The following is an 11,793-nucleotide window of genomic DNA, read 5'->3' as shown; positions in this document are numbered from 1 at the left end:
AACGTAGAAGCAAATGGTTAGATTTTGACTGAAGATTACCAAAACAAAAGCTTCAAGGGGATTAGCTTGCACAAATCAATTGTTCAGCTAAACAACAACAATGTGTGCTAGCAAAGAAAACATTGCAAATTTTGATTTTACACAGACTTTAAGACCTTCATTAAGAGGAAATGAGCTACTTAATCCATGGAGTTTCATTTATTCATTTTACTTCAGCTTAGTCCTTTATTTTTCAGGGGTCCCACAGCGGAATGAATCGCCAACTATTCCAGCTTATATTTTACGCTGCGGATGCCCTTCCACCTGCAACCCAATACTGGTTAACACCCATACACACTCGCGTTCGCCCACGCCAACATGGGGAGAACATGAAAACTCCACACAGAAATACCAACCGGCCCAGCCTGGACACGAACCAGCCAGCGTGATGCTCCATAAAGGAGGCTGAATAATGTAAGTAAACTGTATAGTGTTGTCATTATCTGACAACAAAAGTCACTAACATCGCAAACATATATTTAATAAATATTTATGTCAGCATTTTTGCTTCTATGTCAATCCACTGTAAATTGTTATCCTGTATTTCCAACGTATTTGTACTTCTAAGTGAAAATTGAAAGAAGTATTTGCTGTGGAGCATTGATTCACTCATGCATTTTCTTGTACATTATGTGAGTATGAGCTGTAAGTTACTGGCTGTGGTTCAATTAATTAAGTCTACAATTGGAATAAGCCCTATAAATGTGATTTTTATTAAATTAACTGATTAAAATGTATGTTTTTTACAGAACCGTACATCATTAAAAGGGATAGTTCACCTCAAAATTAAATTCACTCACCGTCATGTGAGTGTTTTATGAGTTGCTTTGTTCGCTTAAACAAAAAGAAGATATTTTGAAGAATGTATAATCGTTTACCCATGGAAGTCAATAGGTACAAGTTTCCAACATTCTTCAAAATATCTTCTTTTGCATTCAACAGAAAAAAGAAGCACAATCAGGTTTGGAACAAGCAGATGATGAGTAAATGACAGAATGAATGAATGATTTATTGAATTACTAATTACATATACCAGTCCTAAAAATAGTCATAGGGACAGTTCACCCAAAATCAAAATCCTGTCATTTACTCATCCTCCGCTTGTTCCAAACCTGATTGTGCTCCTTTCTTTCTGTTGAAGTCTCAAAGAAGTCTCAGAGCTCTCTGAGATGAAAGATTTGTAGATTGTTGTCATTCATTCATTCATTTTCCTTCGGCTTAGTCTCTTTATTCATCAGGAGTCGCCACAGCTAAATGAACCGCCAACTTATCTAGCATATGTTTTACACAGTGGATGCCCTTCCAGCTGCAACCCAGTAATGAAAACACCCATACACTCTCACATCCACTACGGCCGATTTAGTTAATCTAATTTACCTATAGCGCATGTGTCCGGAGCACCCGGAGGAAACCCACGACAACACCGGGAGAACATGCAAACTCCATACAGAAATGCCAACTGGCCCAGCCAGGACTCAAACCAGCGACCTTCTTGCTGTGAGGCGACAGTGCTAACCACTGAGCCACCGCCTCGCCCTGTAGATGTTGTTTAAAAGCCAATTCTGATATGGGAAAAATGAATGGAATTTTTTAGCTCCACAAGCTCAAATATAATGCTTGTTAAAGTCTCCGTGGTTAATCCAGAGCACGCTTCCAAATTCAGCTTCCAGTACGCTGCTCCTTCATCCACTATTCAAGCAAAAGGAACTCACATACGCTTTTCACTTTTAGTGTCAGACTGTTTTCCATGTGGTGGGACTCACACTCCGGCATCCCACACTCCATCAGGTCTGATTAATGGCTTTCTTCACTGAGTTCTGGAAGGAGCTGGCCTCCCACTGTCGGAATGTGCTCCCCCTGCGTCCTGTTCGGCCCGTGGTTAAGTAGTAGATCTTCCTCAAGATGGCTCGGCGCAGAAGAATATACACCCAGGGGTCCAGGATTTGATTCCAGGAGGCCAGGCGCACTCCCATTACTAATAAACTCCTGTAGGACATTTCCAGATCGTCGCCCATGGAGCTGATGGACGAGCGGATGACTGACATCAGACCGAAGATCTGTCAGAAGAACAGAGAAAGTTTGTTGGAAGGGATTGAAGTAATATACAAGAAGAGCTGTGGTGGAAAACTGTTGGAGAAATTGATTCGGAGACTTTCAAATGCATCGCTGTTTTCTTTTGAATTGATTCTGAGTTTAGTTTTTAACAGCAGATGGCGCTCTTTACAAACATCTGTCCTCTGCTTACATCCAATTCCTTACAAATACCACTTGAACCTAAACTAATCATTAATAAAGTTAGAAAAGGTTTAAGCAAATTACAAGAGTGTTCATAGTGAGCTGTTTTTATTTATCTTGTGACATAAAAGCAAACTTGATTTAGCCAAACACACAAGAGCTCTTGTTAATGAGTATGACTAATAAGTGTATGACTAAAACTAGCCAAGAGCAATGTCTACTGTTAAAAACTAGCCTAGAACGGCATCTGTTGTTAAAAACTTGCCTAGAGCACCATCTGCTGTTAAAAACTAGCCTACAGCAGCATCTGCTGTTAAAAACTAGCCTAGAGCGCCATCTGCTGTTAAAAACTAGACTAGTGCAGCATCTGCTGTTAAAAACTAGCCTAGAGCACAATCTGCTGTTAAAAACTAGCCTAGAGCAGCATCTGCAGTTAAAAACTAGCCTAGAACGGCATCTGTTGTTAAAAACTAGCCTAGAGCCCCATCTGCTGTTAAAAACTAGCCTAGAGCCCCATCTGCTGTTAAAAACTAGCTTAGAGCGCCATCTGCTGTTAAAAACTAGCCTAGAACACCATCTGCTGTAAAAACTAGACTAGTGCAGCATCTGCTGTTAAAAACTAGCCTAGAGCACAATCTGCTGTTAAAAACTAGCCTAGAGCCCCATCTGCTGTTAAAAACTAGCCTAGAGCACCATCTGCTGTTAAAAACTAGCCTAGAGTGCCATCTGCTGTTAAAAACTAGCTTAGAACGCCATCTGCTGTAAAAACTAGACTAGTGCAGCATCTGCTGTTAAAAACTAGCCTAGAGCACAATCTGCTGTTAAAAACTAGCCTAGAGCACCATCTGCTGTTAAAAACTACGCTAGAGCACCATCTGCTGTTAAAAACTAGCCTAGAGCAGCATCTGCTGTTAAAAACTACGCTAGAGCACCATCTGCTGTTAAAAACTAGCCTAGAGCAGAATCTGCTGTTAAAAACTAGCCTAGAGCACCATCTGCTGGTAAAAACTAGCCTAGAGCAGCATCTGCTGTTAAAACTAGCCTAAAGCAGCATCTGCTGGTAAAAACTAGCCTAGAGCACCATCTGCTGTTAAAACCTAGCCTAGAGCGCCATCTGCTGTTAAAACTTAGCCTAGAGCACCATCTGCTGTTAAAACCTAGCCTAGTGCTTCATCTGCTGGTAAAAACTAACCTAGAGCACCATCTGCTGTAAAAACTAGCCTAGAGCGGCATCTGCTGTTAAAAACTAGCCTAGAGTGCCATCTGTTGTCAAAAACTAGCCTAGAGCAGCATCTGCTGTTAAAAACTAGCCTAGAGCACCATTTGCTGTTAAAAACTAGCCTAGAATGCCATCTGCTGTAAAAACTAGACTAGTGCAGCATCTGCTGTTAAAAATTAGCCTAGAACGGCATCTGTTGTTAAAAACTAGCCTAGAGCACCATCTGCTGTTAAAAACTAGCCTAGAGCACCATCTGCTGTTAAAAACTAGCCTAGAACGCCATCTGCTGTAATATCTAGACTAGTGCAGCATCTGCTGTTAAAAACTAGCCTAGAGCACCATCTGCTGTTAAAAACTAGCCTAGAGCAGCATCTGCTGTTAAAAACTAGCCTAGAGCACCATCTACTGTTAAAAACTAGCCTAGAGCAGAATCTGCTGTTAAAAACTAGCCTAGAGCACCATCTGCTGTTAAACACTAGCCTAGAGCACCATCTGCTGTTAAAAACTAGCCTAGAGTGCCATCTGCTGTTAAAACCTAGCCAAGAGCATCATCTGCTGTTAAAAACTAGCCTAGAATGCCATCTGCTGTAAAAACTAGACTAGTGCAGCATCTGCTGTTAAAAACTAGCCTAGAGAACAATCTGCTGTTAAAAACTACGCTAGAGCACCATCTGCTGTTAAAAACTAGCCTAGAGCAGCATCTGCTGTTAAAAACTAGCCTAGAACACCATCTGCTGTTAAACACTAGCCTAGAGCAGCATCTGCTGGTAAAAACTAGCCTAGAGCACCATCTGCTGTTAAAAACTAGCCTAGAGCAGCATCTGCTGTTAAAAACTAGCCTAGAGCACCATCTCCTGTTAAAAACTAGCCTAGAGCAGAATCTGCTGTTAAAAACTAGCCTAGAGCACCATCTGCTGTTAAACACTAGCCTAGAGCAGCATCTGCTGTTAAAACTAGCCTAGAACAGCATCTGCTGGTAAAAACTAGCCTAGAGCGCCATCTGCTGTTAAAAACTAGCCTAGAGCACCATCTGCTGTTTAAACCTAGCCTAGAGCAGCATCTGCTATTAAAACCAAGCCTAGAGCGCCATCTGCTGTTAAAAACTAGCCTAGAGCATCATCTGCTGGTAAAAACTAGCCTAGAGCACCATCTGCTGTAAAAACTAGCCTAGAGCACCATCTGCTGTTAAAAACTAGCCTAGAGCAGAATCTGCTGTTAAAAACTAGCCTAGAGCACCATCTGCTGTTAAAAACTAGCCTAGAGCAGAATCTGCTGTTAAAAACTAGCCTAGAGCACCATCTGCTGTTAAACACTAGCCTAGAGCAGAATCTGCTGTTAAAACTAGCCTAGAGCAGAATCTGCTGTTAAAAACTAGCCTAGTGCATCATCTGCTGTTAAAAACTAGCCTAGAGCAGAATCTGCTGTTAAAAACTAGCCTAGAGCACCATCTGCTGTTAAAACCTAGCCAAGAGCATCATCTGCTGTTAAAAACTAGCCTAGAACGCCATCTGCTGTAAAAACTAGACTAGTGCAGCATCTGCTGTTAAAAACTAGCCTTGAGCACAATCTGCTGTTAAAAACTACGCTAGAGCACCATCTGCTGTTAAAAACTAGCCTAGAGCAGCATCTGCTGTTAAAAACTAGCCTAGAGCACCATCTCCTGTTAAAAACTAGCCTAGAGCAGAATCTGCAGTTAAAAACTACGCTAGAGCACCATCTGCTGTTAAAAACTAGCCTAGAGCACCATCTCCTGTTAAACACTAGCCTAGAGCAGCATCTGCTGGTAAAAACTAGCCTAGAGCACCATCTGCTGTTAAAAACTAGCCTAGAGCAGCATCTGCTGTTAAAAACTAGCCTAGAGCACCATCTCCTGTTAAAAACTAGCCTAGAGCAGAATCTGCTGTTAAAAACTAGCCTAGAGCACCATCTGCTGTTAAACACTAGCCTAGAGCAGCATCTGCTGTTAAACACTAGCCTAAAGCACCATCTGCTGTTAAAACTAGCCTAGAGCAGCATCTGCTGGTAAAAACTAGCCTAGAGCGCCATCTGCTGTTAAAAACTAGCCTAGAGTGCCATCTGCTGTTAAAACCTAGCCTAGAGCAGCATCTGCTGTTAAAACCTAGCCTAGAGCGCCATCTGCTGTTAAAAACTAGCCTAGAGCACAATCTGCTGTTATAAACTAGCCTAGAATGGCGTCTGTTGTTAAAAACTAGAATAAAGCAGAGTCTGCTGTTAAAATCTAGCCTACAGTGGTGTCTGTTGTTAAAACTAGCATCTAGAGTGCCGTCTGCTGTTAAAAACTAAGCTCACATTTGATTCAAGAGAGAATAGGTATGTATTTTGAAAATCTCAGAACCGCTGCAAATCGATTTCCCAAGTAACTTTTTGCTACAGCTCTAATACACAATCATGCTTTATGCTATAACAGCAAATAAATAGTAATGACTTGACAGAATACAAATCATACAATACAAACAGCCATCGAACAAACATCCTGCAAGATAACTGTAATGTTTAGAAAAGCTCTATGTTTTATCCCCACAAAGCATTTGAGTCATTTTTGGCCCAAAAATAAATGTTTTTATCTAATGTTTTAACTCTATAAGGTAATAGGGTGGATAAACTCTGCTTCCACAGAAGACTGACATTTGCTTCTACTTCACTGACTGTTTAGCCCTATAATTACGGAAAACTGTCAGCCAATCACAGCAGTGGGTGTTTACTCAAAACAGCACAGAAAACAGTCCATCACTTCTAAATGATGATGTTTTCTGATCAAGACTACATTATAAATAGATATCAGAGAACATTACCAATTCAAAAGGTAGTTCATGACCCCTATAAAAATAACTCATAATATTAATAATATAATATAGTATAAATAATAATAAATATAACATAAGTACACTCATTTATACCCGTCATAAAAAAACAACACTTTTAAACATTCAATGTTGAGCATTTACACCATAAAAATGATATGACAAAAATGTATGATGTTACTTTACCTTATTTAAGAAGTCAATCAGGTATCAACAAAATTAATGAATTATTTAATTATTTATTTTAATAAAAATGTTAACTTAGTATGTTTAGTTGGTTTAATTTATTTAATTAATTTAATTTAATGTAAGTTCAAATGACTAGAAATGTTCATAGGATTCAACAACAAAAAATTAAGGTCCAACTGCAGCTTTTATTACAATTACATGTTCGTCTTATTTCATATTACTGCCAATCTTTATATGTTTGCTTGTGATGTACTTTGAGGTTATTGTAATGTCTTTTGTAACTGTGAAGCACTTTTGAATTACATGAATTGAAATCACATATATTTATTCAATATATTCAGACTTTTTATTATGTTTTATTTTTTATCTTTAATAAAAAATATTTACTTTTTATTAGGTTTTTATATTTATACATGTCTTATCATGTGCCTTATGCCTTATAATTGTGCCTGCATAATGACAATAAAGATTCTTGATATAATATGCATTAATGGTGAAGTTGTAACACCAGCACTCACCAGCAGAGGGCTCCAACAGATGCATGAAGTGACCATGATGCCTACCAGCTGTACCACCATCTCAATATCATGTGTTTTGCTGGCCTTGTTTTGCTTGTCCTTCCTGCTGAGACGAACAGACTCCTGCTTGTCCTTCTTGCTTTGACGAACTGACTCCTGCTTTTGCTTCTTTCTTAGTCTCGCGGCCACCAGTGTCACCCCGCTGATGGTGTTACAGACCAGGGCCACGGCCAGTGAGGCCAGTCCGAGCCCGGAGAAGAGCACCACAAAAATCACATCAGTCACGTTTGTTTCGTCTAACACATTAATGAAGCACCACGTCCACGGGTACTGGTAGGTGTATGAGCCTAGGCGGAAGAAGGGCAGAAATGCCACGCTTAAAGCCAGCAGCCAAACCATCACCATCACAATCTTAGTCTGGGTGGTACAAACCAAGCGTTTGTGTAGGAGAGGTCGGGTCACACCTATGCATCGCTCCACTGCCATTGCACAGCCTAGAAACAGCGGGCACAGCCCGAAAAAAACCATGCTGCCACCTAGGAAATAACAGGTCCCATCTGGCACTGCTGGAAGACACGGTCCAGTGCCAGATAGGTAGAGATGAAGAACCAGAGCACCTGGAATCACATGTCCGACGAGGTCTGTGACCACCAGAGAACTGGCAAACAGCAGAAATGTAGCTTTGGTGGTTTTGCTGCGCCGGCTGTAGGCATTGGCCAGGATGGCCAGTGCTATGATGTTGGAGACGATTCCCAGGGTCATAGACAGACCCGCTGCCGTCGGGCTGGTGGTGGTCAGGTTTTCCCTGCAGCGCAGCGGTGCCACATAATGATGGCTCTGATTGACCGACACTTCATCCTCAGCCAAAACAGTGCTGTTGTACTGCTGGATGGATAACATCTCCACCAGGTTACAGGACGAGCTGACCTTACAGATACATCACTGAAGAGAAAAAACAAGAGAGCAGTGTAAAATATGAGTATTTAAAGAGACAGTAATGACAGTGTACTCACTGTTGACTTTTTTATTGATTGTTGCAAAATTGTACACCACAAAAATGGGAACAGTCAACATCGCAAGGCTCATTTCCCATTAAAATAATACAATTTATTAAAAATGCTCACTATCAAAAAAAAAACAAAAAAACAACAAGGAGCAAAAAGCAGTATAAAACATAAAGATCAAATGAAAAGTCATAATTTACTCATCCTTAGCTAACCTTCATGAGTTTCTGTTAAACCTGGAAGAAGATGCTTTGAAAAATGTTGGAAACTGGTAACCATTGACATCCCAGTGGACACCTTGATTTCAAAAATGACACCAAACTGACATCGACTCCAAGAAAACACGACAAAATGCTAATCATTTGATGTCAAAACCTTGACGTCCATTAGACATCCACACATTGATGCATTTTTGACCACCAAAATAACAACACAATAATATTATAATATATGAAAAGTTTAAAAGCTTCAAACTCAATTTGCAAATTTACGTTGGATTTTTGGTGTCGCGGTGGCACAGTAGGTAGTGCTGTCGCCTCACAGCAAGAATGTCATTGGTTCAAGCCTCACTTGGTATTTCTGGGGGGAGTTTGCATGTTCTCTCCGCGTTCGTGTGGGTTTCCTCTGGGTGCTCCGGTTTCCCCCACAGTGCAAAGACATGCGGTACAGGTGAATTGGATAAGCTAAATTGTCTGTAGTGTATGAGTGTGAATGAGTGTGTATGGATGTTTCCCAGAGATGGGTTGCAGCTGGAAGGGCATCTGCTGCGTAAAACATGTGCTGAATAAGTTGGCGGTTCACTCCACTGTGGCGACCCTGGATTAATAAAGGGACTAAGCCGAAAATAAATGAATGAATGGCATTGGATTTTGTATATCTACATTGCATGTAAACTACTCTGATGTCAAAACAACATCAAATTGACATCTAACATAAACATTCACACGAAACACGTCAAAAAGCGATTAAAGGACAGTCCTCGATTACAGGTAGTCAATTAAGAACATATCAATTAGCAGTTTTGACATGTTTTACATTTGAGGGAAAACAAATACTATGGAAGATCGGACATCGGTTTCCAACATTTTTCAAAATATCTTCTTTTGTGTTCAATAGAAAAATAAAACTGATAAAAGTTTGGAACAACATAAGGATGAGTAAATCTATTTTTGGGTGAATCCCTGTTTAAATTAGCTTAACTAGCAAATAAGCTGCAATCAACGATGCAGAATTAGAAATCCATTGCGAATTTTTGACATGTTTTTGATGTAGTTTTGACATCAAGGTGCCTGCTGGGATACATAGTAGGAAAAACAAATATTATAGAAAATAATGGAGACCAGTTTACTACATTTTTGTGTTCAATATAGCAAAAATTGACTCATTAAGGATTGGAACAACGTGAGGATGAGTAAATAATGAGTACAAATCATTTTTGGGTGAACTACCCCTTTAAATCTGCTTAAATGGCAAATAAGCTGCAAGCAGAGATGCAGAAATATGAATCCATTGCTAATTTTTGACATGTTTTAGATGTAGTTCTGTGCCCACTGGGATACATAGTATGAAAAACAAATATTATAAAAAATAATGGACAGTTTCCAACATGTTTTGTGTTCACTATAGGAAAAATAACCTCACTAATGTTTGGAGCAACATGAGGATGAGTAAATGGTGATTAAAAATCATTTTGGGTGAACTACCCCTTCAAACCTGCTTAAATAGCAAATAAGCTGCAATCAGAGATGCAGAAATAGGAATGCATTGCTAATTTTTGCCACAGAGCTCATCTGTTTGGACGTTCTCGATCAGTTAACACACAAGCGATTACATTCCTTCCTGTTATTTTTCTTGTTTATGCACAAACATTCACTCAAGGAAATTAAGTCCAGAGGTCTGAAACTGTACACTGACACACCTTTCTGAAAACGTTACTGAATAGGAACACTGTTTTTTGGGGGGGTTTTTTTTCACAATTTCCTCTTTAGCATATGAGAAAGCAAAAAGTTCAGTACAAATTTCAACACTTCTGACCACTGTAACCCTTTAAGAAGAAGTAAATAGCCACTTGCTGAGAGACATTATCATTAATATTACTATAATTCAACAGTAAACGTAATATTTAACACTGCAAAAACAGTGAAGCTGCACTCTAAAAATGCTGGGTTGTTATAACCCAAACTTGCTGGTGTTGTGTACATTCAAAAAAATCACGTTTGCTGCTTGTACACACTACTTATTCAAAATGAGTTGAAACAACACAATTCTTAAGGCGTTCTTGGGACAACTTAGTTGTTTTATGTTCAATCCACTTATATTTGTAAACATGAATAAGTTTTTGTTGGGACAACATGAAGGAATTGTGTGAAACCCAGCAATTATTTTTTTACAGTGTATGGAGTTTGTCCATATTTTACAACAATATAACGTTTTATGTACGTTTTTAAATTGTCTATTAATTTTAAATATTATATTATTATTATTTCCTCATTTGCCAATCCTTCATAACACTAGATTTTACCCCAATTTTCAGCCAGTAGTTAAAAATATAATAAAATTCTGCATTTGGGTAGGAATAAGTTGTTTCATTTTACATAAATATTACTATTTGCTTTATGTTAATAATGTTTTTAATGCATCTTTTCAGACATATTTTATAACTTTAATGTCACAAACGTTATTTAAAGCGTTATAAAACACCTTACATACGTTAATATGCTCTATGTGTAAATATTAAGACTCATTAAACAGGATGTCTATATGCTTGGCATTATTTTAACTACTTCTAATACCCAATTTTCTAATACTAATTTGCTCGGTCACTTGCTATATTTATGTGTGTGTAATTTGACTTTAAAAATAAAATAATGAAGGCAAACATTTACCTTTTGAGATGTGTTTTAGTATATCCATAGCTGGATCACTCCACCTGAACATGTTGAAACTTTTGCCAACGAAGGTGAAAAGAAATATAAGCAGTCCTTGAGGATCGAAAGGCGATATCAGACTTCCATCATCATGCGTTTAGTCTGAATAGAGTCTGAAGACTTATTCCTGAGGAAAACACGAGTAATCCAGTGAGGATAAAAGTATCTTCGTAGTCTAAATAGTAGTGCTGGGTTGTTTTAGCGTAGAATGTTGAATATAAAACACACGGAGAGCGCGAGTGTGAGCGCGGAGCACTGTGGAGCTGTATTTATAGCGCTCTTATGAGACGCCACTGTAAATAATGAAGCGTCACCGTCGTGTGTCTCACTGCGAAGTGAGTCTGTCTACCTACGCCTGTAGTATTTATGAAGTGTGTAGCATCATGAGCGCGTACAGATGTTTACACGCTGAGAACACTAACCAGATACTACTTTATACACGACGTTGGCGAATTGCAGAAGTTGTAGATAAATGGGCTACTTCAGCATTTAGGCATCAAAGGCTTATATACGCATAGTTCGTCATCTGCCTTATGCATACTACGCATTATCATCTGCCAACATGCTATATGATTCATATAAGATTTTCATACACAGAAAAAACGTCTTCTTAAAGGGATAGTTCACTAAAATATTTCATACAAAAACTTGTTATAAACCTTATTTTTTCTGACGAACACTCTCTCACACACGAAAAAGATATTTTGAAGAATGTTGAACACCATTATCCACATGAAAAAAATGCTAGTAAATACTATAGTGTTTTTGAGCCATACCAAAGTACTTGAATAAATCTATTGTAGTAGAGGTCAAGCACCTATTGTAATAGTTGAAGTTATC

The 11,793-nt window shown here is 38.9% G+C and overlaps 1 protein-coding gene across 1 annotated transcript; it reads right to left on the bottom strand.

Annotated features, from left to right (window-relative positions):
* Positions 1-463: 463 nt before the first annotated feature.
* ptger1b (prostaglandin E receptor 1b (subtype EP1)) lies at positions 464-11,308 on the bottom strand. Its single transcript, XM_056450140.1, has 3 exons — positions 10,912-11,308; positions 7,023-7,964; positions 464-2,096 (listed from the first exon to the last, which is right to left on the bottom strand). The coding sequence occupies exons 2-3, from the start codon at positions 7,920-7,922 to the stop codon at positions 1,824-1,826; spliced, it is 1,173 nt and encodes a 390-aa protein (XP_056306115.1). The 5' UTR covers positions 7,923-7,964; positions 10,912-11,308; the 3' UTR covers positions 464-1,823.
* Between the last annotated feature and the right edge of the window lie 485 nt (positions 11,309-11,793).

This window comes from Danio aesculapii, chromosome 3, assembly GCF_903798145.1.
Source record: "Danio aesculapii chromosome 3, fDanAes4.1, whole genome shotgun sequence".
Lineage (NCBI taxonomy): Eukaryota > Metazoa > Chordata > Actinopteri > Cypriniformes > Danionidae > Danio > Danio aesculapii.
The sequence above is the reverse complement of the archived record's forward strand: the minus strand, read 5'-3'. Positions and strand labels throughout refer to the sequence as shown.

What these genes read in the sequence shown, in the direction of transcription:
- ptger1b (XM_056450140.1), bottom strand. Translation starts at nt 7,922, where the DNA reads ATGTTATCCATCCAGCAGTACAACAGCACTGTTTTGGCTGAGGATGAA. An exon ending in TCTGTTGGAGCCCTCTGCTG is followed by an intron (nt 2,097 to 7,022) that starts GTGAGTGCTGGT and finishes TTCTTCTGACAG; the next exon opens with ATCTTCGGTCTGATGTCAGT.